At 40.3% G+C, this 12,162-nt stretch overlaps 1 protein-coding gene across 1 annotated transcript in view; it reads left to right on the top strand.

The window, feature by feature from the left end:
- Positions 1 to 10,887, top strand: part of LOC126816904 (prolactin-releasing peptide receptor) — a 72,629-nt gene extending 61,742 nt beyond the window's left edge. The window contains exon 2 of the mRNA XM_050543715.2: positions 9,156 to 10,887. Within this exon, the coding sequence (XP_050399672.1) occupies positions 9,200 to 10,429 (1,230 nt within the window). The 5' untranslated portion in view covers positions 9,156 to 9,199 and the 3' untranslated portion in view covers positions 10,430 to 10,887. The remainder of the gene's footprint in view (positions 1 to 9,155) is intronic.
- The last annotated feature ends 1,275 nt before the right edge of the window (positions 10,888 to 12,162 follow it).

The raw sequence follows: 12,162 nt of genomic DNA on the forward strand, positions 1-12,162 counted from the left end.
ATGGCACGCCAGCATCAACCGGGCGCAATCTGGTTAATAATAAAACACAGATACTATTTCGTTTCGTTTTTATAGTTAAAAAAACCGAAACGAAATATAGATCTGTATTTTAATCAGATTGAACCGGGCGATAATACGCCAGACATAATTATTATATAAAAATCGTTTTACTTTTGTTGTAGGCTTCACGAGAAATTAGGTTACATATACATTTAGTCTAATCATTGCTCCAGCCTAAATACAACGTTAAATTGTCTAAAGACAAAGTCGTAAGCAAGGGAATAACTTATATTAACTATGTAATCCGCGATTACTTTTGCATATTATGGACCAAGTTATTGTGTACGCCTATAGCCCCCTTCAAAATTTCCATCACATGCAGTTCAGGATAAAATTTGTACGCAGTTTATATGAATATCAAACCGCTACAGCGCTCGGGGCCAATTAAATATTCAACTCAGTTGGACAAACTGCGCTGGTCTTGGATTCCGTAAAAATAAAAGTTATATTTTACTGGGCCGAAACAACTTCCTTGACATCCAAGTAGACCAAAACGACTCGAGCCAAACCAACGCCCCCTCCCTCTTCGACTCTTCCGGATAACTAGGTCAAACATGGCTGATGTTCAACAGCGGGATGTAAACATACTATGATTTTTCATGAGAGAGAGGTTATATAGCTTGATCTGAATTTGGTTCCCTCGTGTAAGAAAGTAATGGGATGGCAATTCCAGATATGGCACTAAGTTTTAGTCGTCTAAATTAAAAATTGAAGAAATGGCAAGCAATTTTCGTGTCGTAGTGTCACCTCGAACAGACAGTAGTTTTTCGTATAACAAAATGATCCTGTAAACATATCTTATTTATTTTGCTTCTTATTGTGAACAATATTCAAATGGGAACACATCAATAACAACACATTTGTACACTTATGGATGTTTAATCTGTAATCAACGGTACAAAGCCAGAGGGGTCAAAACCAAAAGTACGACACAGATGTCAGTAGCCCGTGTGTCCTCCACGGGCTCTTACGCACGCTGTGCAGCGACGTCGCATGGAATTTACTAATGTTTGAAAGAAGGCCTGGGGCAAATTGTTCCATTCTTGGACAAGAGCAGCTTCTAAAGCAGCAATGGTGTGCATCTGTGGTCTCCGATACAGACGGCGTCCAATCTCGTCCTAAACATGTTCTATCGGTGCCATGTCCGGAGACATGGCTGGCCAGTCCAAGACATTGATGTTGTTAGCAGTCAGGTAGTCCATACTAAAACGGGCGGTATGCGGACGTGCATTATCCTGTTGAAAGTGCTGAAGTTGTGGGTGCGCTCGAAACATCGGAACAACAATTGGTTGCAAGACATCATCACGGGAGGCTACAGCATTAACGCGACCCCTGGAAATGTGTAGGGCGGTCCGGTGATGAAATGTGAAGCCTCTCCACACCATTACACTTCCCCCACCCCATCGATTCGTTTCGAAGACGCAGCAGTCTGCAAGACGTTACCCAAGACGTCTCCACACACGTTGACGGCCATCAGCGTGATAAAGATGAAAGCGACTCTCATCACTGAAGAGCACACTTTGCCAGTCTACTCTTCTTCATGCCTGGTGTCCTTGAGCCCATATCAAACGCCGCTGACGGTGATGATCCCCGAGGATAGCTTCGACATTAAGGTCGTCGTGCACGGAGTCCTACTTCTCTTAGACGACGTCTTACTGGCACTTACTGGTCCTTGTCTTCCGACGACTGCTGCACCTGTTCGAGTCGCTGGGCGGAATCTGTTACGCAGATGAGTGACCCGGACGTAGCGGTCTTGAACCTGGTTTGTGGATCAGGACGTTGACGGTCACGTGTGGATCCAGTAACTCGAACACGTTCCACCAACCTTACAATAGTGGACTGATGACAATTGAAGTGTCTTGCAATAGCACGTGTAGACATGCCAGCCCTGGACATTCCCATGGCTTCATTCCGTTGATTTTCAGCAAGTCTCGGCATCTCTAGCTCGATTCCTTCACACGTCCAACAACAAATTACGACAGATGGACGTTTCACAGTTCATGTACTGCACATTAATTTGAAAACATGCTTTTAAAGGGCTCACACACAATGCTGCACGTGAATATTGGGTTTTTCATGTGCATCTCGTGCAATTTTTTTTTTGCACACGGGCCAATATTTTTTGCGTTTGGGAGCATTGTGCGAAACAATAGTTCATAGTATTGCATAATATTATACATACAAAACCACCTAGTAATAAAATATTTGGGAAAAAAAAGTGATGCGTTTTCCATGGCGCTCAGTAAATATTTATAAGACAAAACCAGCATCTAATCAACCAACTAAAGAAGGGGACATCGTTTTTCCACATTCAAAGGCAAAGATGGACTCACAAGTAGATAAGGACAAATTAGAAAAGTGGAAATTCCTTTTGAGACACTGACCCCTCCCCCTTGAATTACGGTCAATATTACGAATTACGGCCAATAAACCAGTTTTTAAAAAAAGAAAACAAAAACCAAGTCACTGGACTCGGTGACAGCCGTTATGATCTAGCGCGCGTTAAACCATTCACACCCCCACCCCTGTGATCATGAGAGGATAAACCCTATCTGTATTCAGCGTTCCGTGGCCTTATGTTCCGAAATTACCATGCGGATCGCGTGAGCGCGATAGTGTCCAAGGTTTTTAACCGACTTTCTACATTTGATGCAAAGTATTGAAACAATGTGCCGATGAATTCTAGCGTTTTCCCTGTTCTGCGACCCTCTCTTGCAAAATGTGGGCGTATCATGTATGGCAAACGCATGTTTATCGCTTTGTGATTTGTTCAGTTCCTGGTCCATATGACCTTTCATTAAAGTGCGTGTTATTTATCCTGACAGATCAATTCACCAAAGAATTACTTATGGCATGGCCAAAAACATTAGTAGGGAAAGCAGATTGGGGTTTAACTCAAACATTAAAAAAAACTGGCAATATTATACCACAAATTACCACAAATTTACTGGAACAATAATGGAATCAGATATCAGTTCATCTTGGTCAAATTTTAAAACGATATAAGTTAATGCGAAAGTAGAGGACCATGCAGAAATTAAAAAAAAAGACCAAAAAACAATAACCCTGGAGGTCAACAAATTTCAACCATACTTGGTCTATCGGGATCCCTAGGCATGAAGTGAAAAAAAATTGAATGTACAACTTACGGTATAACTGAAAATTGATGTCTTGGGGCAAAATTTGACATATTTCGACCAATCTTTTTACCTTAATTTCAAAACGCTCCTACCCGAAATGTTAAGTTTCTAAATACGCCTAGTAGTCGACTTTAAATCCTGCAGTCGTTTGCGAATGAATGAATCGTGTGGAATTTTCTATGAGTGATGTTAAAGTGGTCATTTTACATATGTTAAAAATACGCCATCCTAAAACGTATCTAGCTACTTCTTTGCAGCTCTGACATAGAGTACTGACCGGAACGCAACCCACTAGAGTGCTGCAATATTCTGAAAATGTGTAAAAACGGTATTTTCCACGAAATTCGCCTTTTTACTGATAACCGACTACTATCTTCCAGAGTTCCAATGACCGTTGATTATCAACATTAGTACCATATTGTGTTACTTGGAAGTTCCTCGTGCCAAATATGCTATCTTGGTTAAAAATCATGAAGTTTTTGCGACAAAATCGGACGTTCGCGGTCATCGTAGGAAAGGGGCGTAACTGGTGTATAATTTTGCAAGGATCAGGCAACGATTTTTCTCATCTGTATTCAGTAGTTAGTAGCACGGAAGTGCATAAATATATGGGCTGGCATGGCAAGATTTTATATTAGCACAATTTAACAAAAGTAAACGCCTTTTCAGCAATGACAAATGATTATCTTCAAATGATAACTGATCATCACCATTATTTCTATATGTTTCGTTATTTGAATGTGCCTCGTATCAAATAGGTCATTTTGTTTAAAATCACATTTTTGTGACAAAATCTGATTTTCACCACGCTCGTCTAAAAGCCATAGGGAAGGGTCATAAGTCGTGTTTAATTTAGCAGAGATCACACCACGTTTATTAAGATCTGTATTTAGCAGCTGACTATCATAAACATGGTATATATATATATATATATATATATATATATATATATATATATTGTCCACCTGCTCATGCAAAGGAGAACCATAAGAAGAAACATTTAATGTCTGGTAATGGAATCTCTGCAGGCGAATATGGCATAGATCACAACAGGATTTATGGCACTCCAGGATAATGTTGACCGCATGTGCAAACCTCCTACATATACCTACGTTCCAGCAGAAGTGCTCACATACTTAGATTCCTTTTTTCGAGTTTAAATGCTCTCTGACCTTGCGTCAGTGTTTTGTTTTGTAGTACTATTTTTGGCCTATGTTCTTTTCGCCTTCGGGGATATCAATATGGAATGCATGGTAGCCTCCTGATTTCCAATGCCTCTTTTATACAATGATCGGCTCCTAAATACAGATGGGAATAAGCTTGTTTGATTCCTAAAATATTTTTGACCAAAATAACATATTTGGCACAAGGAACGATGGTAGAAAAGGGGATACTCATCGGGCGACTGGGCACGCAAACCCACTAATCTTATGCTTGTTGTGTAGTCATCTTGCTGATCGTGTGACTACGACTTAATGTCACTGGATCATCTACAATCCCCTCATCCTTAAAACCTGTTACAAGAGTGAACATGAACATCCCTCAGAAACACTTCAAGTCTTCACGCCACGGGCGACTAACAGTTTGTGATCGCTCATATAGTTCTCTACCACTGAAGAACTATCGCGGTTTGGTTGTCAGGTTCTTAACGCAACATTTCCAGCCCTGAGAATGTACTGAAGAGGCTGCTGCGTACCTTCCGCAGCTTTGACAGCATAGTGATCTTTTACCGGAAAGCTGAAATATGCTTACTCTGAGTCGTGTATCATATTTTACCTTTCATTACCATACGTGAAACCTGTGGAGTTCTGGGTTTGAACCCAATATCAGTTCTCGGTAATGAACTTTGTTCGTGTCAGACGTTTTTCACGATTTTAAGCAGTCTCATGTCAGACGTTTTGCACGTGGATTCCCTGTACTCTGGTCCTATAAATACTTATCAAAATTTCAACATTCATCACTTCGGAATAATGCCACGCCTTACACAAGAAAACAGGAACAGAGCTATTGGCATGCTGGCTCAACAGGTAGCCGTCGCCAGACAATTTAATGTCCACCCATCGACCATTGCTCGCCTCAGACAACGCTTCCACGCCACTGGAAGAGTTGCCGAACGACCCCGACCTGAAGCGCCACCTGTAGCTCAAGATAGCCACATCCGACTACAACATCTGCGCAACAGGTTCCCAGTCAGCTTATACTGCCAGGGGAACTGTTGGAACACGGAAACGTCAGATCAGCCCTCAAACAGTCTGAAGGCGCCTGGCTGCTCTTGGGTTACGCTGCCATCGACCTTACCAAGGTCAAATCCTTTTGCATCGTTATCGACTTGCCAGACAGCAATGGGCCGTAAATCAGGGGTATCTGCACAACACACCAGAGCGAAATGTCATCTTCTCGGATGAATCCCGATTCAATCTCAGTTTTCCTGATGGACGTCACCGTATCTACCGACGTTGACATGAACGCTTTGCTCGTAACTGCGTGCTGGAAAGGGGTCGTTTCGGGAGAGGTGGCGTCAACTTCCGGTCCCAGGTGGTCCAATGCAATCTCAACGCTCAAAATTATGTTGGCACCATCCTTCTTCCGGTGTTGCTTCCATTGCTGGCTCAACATGGCGTCCGTCGGCAGATGGTTTTCCAGCATGACAACGCGCGACCCCACACTGCCAGGTTGACAAGAGACATTCTGAACAATCATCATGTCCGTGTTATGGACTGGCCCGCTATGTCTCCCTACATGAACCCGATCAAACACCTTTGGGATGAACTTGGACGACGGTTTCAAACTCAAGTCGTGCCACCACGAACTGTTGCAGAGTTAGCACAGGCACTCCAAAATCTTTGGCAAACAATCCCACAGCGTGTTGTGAGACATCTTTGCCAGTCCATGCCTAGTCGACTTCAGGCATGTGTAAGAGCTCATGGTGGACATACCCGATATTGGCTTCAGCTGACCCCTGCTTTGTTTCATGGTTCTCTGACGTTTCGGTTTTGTGCATTTGTTGTGAATTCTTTCATGAAATTATCCACAGATGCTTGTTATCTCGATTGTGTCAATTGTTATGTACATTTGTTTAAAGTTGTTGCAGTAAATAAACTTTGAATTTGGCATTGCGTTTTAATGGCTTTGAGATTGCATTGGACATTCATGAAACTTGTTCCTGGTATAACACATGGGCTTTAGATCACATAGTAGCGTGACAGTTTGCAGGTTACATGGTGTAGTGTTGTTTGCCCGACCCCGTGGATTTTCTCTTTTCGCACAAGCGTATTATTGAAGTAAAATTGTACCATATGTTAGTCCCAAAATGACCTAGTTTATGTCGAGTGGACCTTAACCCACATTTCTGTCTTGTCTAAATCATCCTTGCTAACGACTTAATGTAATATATTAAATTTGTATAGATGTTCATACACATATTTCATCTGGGGTATTGATAAACGGAACATTTTATCCCAATTTTTGTTGTTTTTAATTTATTTCTCCTGATTTTATTATGCCTGTTCCGGTCATTTTTATTTTTTATCTTGTTAGTCCCTGGTCCTTGTCCCTGCAAAGAACGAGCTATAGCATCTCAAACTTTGGTTTTCGTGAAATTCAGTTTTCAGAGAGAGTTGGGTATCCGGCCAATACCAAGGTAGAATTTGCAGAAGAAACATCGAACTTGGTGTGTCGGAGGAACCTGAGTAGTCCTACTAATGCCTAAAAATTTGGTCCCAAAATTGCCCATTTTTTGCTAGTTTTCTATTAAAAAAAATTTTCTCCAATTTTCCAGGTCGTAACAACTGAATCAATGTAATATTTTGTGTGGTGTATCTGGGTACTAAACCATCCCACAGAAAAAATTTGATTCAAATCCCTGACCCAAGGGTTATCACCCCCTGCATGGTGCTCTCACACCCTTTGGCAATAATTTACGAATTAGACGTATCCGATGATGTCCATCCCCATTCTGCACAAAATATACCAGCAGATTGCTACGCCTCATACAGCAGCTGTGTGCCGATAAAATGATAGCCACAGACAACAGCTTATCTGAATGGAAACATGAATGTTGACTAAATTCGATATGGATCTCTTACGTCTTCAATAAATCTGATCTCTATCGTGTTTGCAAACGTGTCTTCTCGCGTAATATACAACAGAAAAGGAATCACAACATGAAAATCATGATTGGAATATCAGCGATTGCATTGAGGAAAGTTTTAAAATCAGCGTGTTCACCGTCTGCATTCCACAATGGGACCTCGAAAATTCACTGCAGCGAAAAGATGGCAAGTTATTGCATGAGGAATGCTGGAGTGTCAATGAGACATTACAAGACAGTTGGGCCACCACCCCTCGTTGGAAAATGACGTATGCACAGATGAAGATCCTGCAAGCTTTCATTGGGGGACACAGGTAATCCCAATGGCCAACGGTACCAAATAGAAATCCCGGACAGACTTGCGATGCCCAACTTTGACAATGATCCTTTGACAATCGCCCTTTTCTCACAAGCCAAGCTTTCCGTGCAAAAACTATAGACCGCACCTTGCGCGTGTCGTTGATGATTTTTGCGTCCGGGTGCAGAATCTTGTAGGCTGGCAGTGGCTACACCAGTTATAGACTTTTTTTTCGCTGTTTTGATAGCTGTATGGACAACTTGAACATGAAATGAAATGATCTGAACTGTAGAACTTCCTATTGACCTGTACCAGCAATACTTGTTTGGACATGGTTTCACCCTCGATTTTTGAACTCGACAGAATCATATTTAAATCCTCAACTTAAAAAACTTCAGTTCATGTCTTTCTTTGATGGTTCAGTGTTCCCTGGAGGCAGTTCATGAATATTGAAACCTTCCAGAACGTAAAATTGCTAACATATCTGATCAAATACTAGCACTATAGTGATATAGGTGTGTTTCTGTGTGTATTTTTCCAAAACAGATCGACAGGGTCTATTCTCACCTACCTAATTCTCCACACAAAGTTTGAAAACCAATAGGATTCCCCTCCAGCTGATTCACACTAGGGTTATCCTTTCACAGTCTTAATGTTTCAGACCCAATTTGAGATACATTAAAATCTATCCCGTTCACAATGTGTTCGGAAAAGGGGGAATACCAGTTCATCAACTTATAATCCACACAAAATCTGAATACAATATGCTGAAAAAAACTGTGGGCGTAAAAATGGTGTTCGTCATCCCATGACCAACATTCTGCACACCAAACGCCTAAAATCGAGTGACCCTAATTTTTTTTACATCAAATACGAAAAAAAAACCTTTTTTTGCCTCTATCGCATTCGCGACGTTTTCGGAAAATGGTACTTAAAATCTATAGGATTTGTCATCATGGCCCCAATTCTCCACAATGCATTTGACACAATGAACAATCCGTTAAAAAAACGTAGCCTCTATCGCATTCACAATATTTACGGAAAAGTGGGGGTAACCCACAAACGAAAGGTCACACATTGCGTTAACAAGGGGGTTGCCTAACACTGAAACGAATAACCTCACATGACCGTAATGCACAGGCGAAAATTGAATATAAATTTGATAAATGTATCGCATGGACCGACAGACAACATACCAACGACATCCTCAAATTTGTGTAATGACACCTTAGAATTCGTTGGATAATTTTCCCAGGACAGTACCATTACCAACGTTACTTTTTTTTCTCTTTTTAACCGTTAAAGAATGTTCACGCCCTTTTACAATGTGTAAACACCACAACTTTTTTTCATAACATCCGAACGAACACATTACTGCAGAACTCTTTGAGTAGCAATATTTTTTCTTAAATCCTCAGATCTTAACAAATCATTAATCGAAATGGAGAAATCAACACAAAATGTCTGTCCGAAATAGTTAATCCTGTTAACTGTTGCGAACAAAGCGTGTGGTGGGTTTGTCTGTTTTGCCTGGCAAAATCAATATATTTTGTTTTTCTCTTTTCAGAATTCCTATCTCTTCTTGTAGAGTGACAGCTCAGATTGATAAAGATGGCATCCACACACATCGCTTTGATATTTGGGGTGAGCGATATGGCAAATTATACAACGCCTATCCCATTACATATAAACAACTCTGATATAGTGAATAGTGCACGTCAAGTAATGAGGTTGCCATGGCTTATGGCTATTTTTATTACATTATATGCCGTTATTTTCCTCCTCGGTGTCAGTGGAAATTCACTTGTAGTTTATGTTGTTTTAAGAAACAAAGCAATGCAGACTATTACTAACATATTTATCACCAATCTAGCTATTTCAGATATATTGATGTGCTTATTAGCAGTTCCTTTTACACCAATTTCATTCTTTTTAAACTCTTGGGTTTTTGGAGATGCTCTTTGTCATCTTGTTCCAATGATCTTATGTATAAGCGTGTATGTTTCAACGTTGACCTCGACTGCTATAGCTGTAGACAGATATTTTGTAATAGTTTATCCATTTAAACCACGAATGAAAGTATATATGTGTGTTCTGATGATCATAGCTATTTGGATTATATCTGTATCGATATCATTACCACTTGGTATATATCAACAAGTAGAATACGACCGCGACAATGAAATCTACGCATGTTCAGAGGAGTGGCCGAGAACTCAAGCTCGACAATTTTTCACCGTGACCAGCTTAGTTCTTCAATATATTGTGCCTTGTAGCATCATAAGCTTTTGTTATACGATGGTGTCCTTGGCTTTGAAAAGACGGACATTAGTCAGAATAGGATGTGGATCGCGCACACGGGAAAGAGACGAACAAGAAATTCGGCGAAAAAAGCGAACAAATAAAATGTTAATAGCCATGGTAACAATATTTGTGTGTTGTTGGATGCCCTTAAACATTTTTCATTTAGTTAGAGAATATGAAGGAGGGGTTGTCCATTGGTCTCATTTTGCCCTTGTATTTTTCATTGCTCATGTCATAGCCATGAGTTCGACCATTTACAACCCATTTTTGTATGCATGGATGAACGATAACTTTAAAAAGGAATTCAAACATTTGTTACCGTGTCTATTTCCTTCAAGTAGGGAGGGAAATGGAAGCAACACTTATACTCAATATACTAATGTTGAGACACAGCCGTCAATCGTTATCAACCGTTCCCCGCTGAAGAACGGAAACGAAAATTGTGCTAAAGACACCAAAGCATATTACGACGCTAATTCGGAAAAGGTCCATCTAAATATTGCTGAAGGAGGCGAGGAAAACATAGAAGGCACATAAAAATCTATCAGTTATATAGAATTATGTTCTGTTAAATTAATCTGTATATATCATGCGTTTATTGTGTTTAAGCGACATTTAAACAGGCAATATTCCTTCCACGAAGAAATTAAATATTTTTAATTTCATATATAAAGGCGTAGGAGACGGGGAAGTAGGCGATAAAAAAATTGGAACGAATATTCCAGAAGAAGGTGCCTGTTTTTGAATTTGCAGCCCGATTGTACAGATAGGATGATTGATTTTGTTTCTTTCGATATCGGTAATTGATACTTACACTTATGGATATCACAACTCGTTACAGCAGTGTACCTCATGTTGTCATTTCTCTACCTGCAAAATTATTTCGGTATATATATGAACCATTTATAAAACATTTCGCAACCTTTAATTTACAATCAGATTTTATAAAAACTATTGCATAGTGTTTATTACAAACTGGTTAATACCAGAATCCATTTGATTTGTAATAAACGTCCAAGTTTGTTATTTTGCGTTATTTTAAAATCAAACTTTTATTATAAAACTGACTTCAATGTGTTCAACCAGTTTTGTAACCAACTGTTTATATTGCAATAACTTTTTCAGTGTGGGCGTATTATATATGTTAGTCCGTCAATCAATAAATGGCTTGTGAATAAGACAGAGACTACAGTTTGTGACGGATATTTTCAAATACGGCATGAAAGAGTGTGGTTATGAATCGAAGATCCCCATTGCGTTATGCCCCTTTTGCCGAAAACGTTGTGAAATCATTACAGGCTACAGTTTCTAACGGGATCTTTTTAATATGGTGACAGATTTTTTTCAATTACGGCATGAAAGGTTGTGGTTATGAACCAGAATTATGCCCCTTTTGCCGAAAACATTGTGAAATCATTACAGGATACACCCCATCCCCCTCTCACCCTGCACACCAACCGCGTGTCTCTATGTCAAAAACATTGTGGACGTAAATGAAATTCAATAAAATGGGATTGGGGGCGTGATAGAGGCTACGGAGTTTTAACTGATTTGTTCAAATTAGGTGTGAAGCACCGGGGTCACGATAGAGGGAAATTGGCTTCAACGACCACTATATACAAACTAGGTCATTTCTGGACTAACACGTGGTACAACTTTATTTAAATAATGCGCTTGCTCGTAGGGATATTTCGCAGTGGGAGGACACCGAAGGACCCGGAGAAAACCCACGAAGTTGGACAGGTGACCCTACTCCTTTTCATGTACAAGTGGGGAATGAAATCCGCGCCTCTTGACTCAATGACAGACCTTGTGATCTAAAGCGCGCACGTAAAACCAACCGACCATCCAATCCTCTAGTAACGAGCGAACGAACCTTATCGATATTTAAGGGTTCCGCGAGTTGACGCATTTTTCAAAAGCTTTGTGATTGTGTTCTATAGAACTGTGTTGTGTTATGTGTTATGTTGGTTTTTTTTCTTAAAAAAATGTTAGCGTGAAGCATTGGGGTCATGGGATGACAACCTCTTTCGATATTCAGCGTCCCGTGACCTTGTAGTTCCGAATTACCCACCACATACACACTTTTTCCAAAAACGTTGTTAACCCGATTGAGGCTACAGTTTTTAACGGATATTTTTCAAATATTCAGACTTTCGCGATTTCCAGTTAACCCCCACTCCACCTGATATGCAGCATTGGAATCGGAAAGGATGGGCCAGTTTGATTTTCAGCATTCTATGACTTTCTGTTTCAGAGATATATTATGT

The sequence above is a fragment of the Patella vulgata genome, chromosome 3 (genome assembly GCF_932274485.2).
Source record: "Patella vulgata chromosome 3, xgPatVulg1.2, whole genome shotgun sequence".
Classification (NCBI taxonomy): Eukaryota; Metazoa; Mollusca; class Gastropoda; family Patellidae; genus Patella; species Patella vulgata.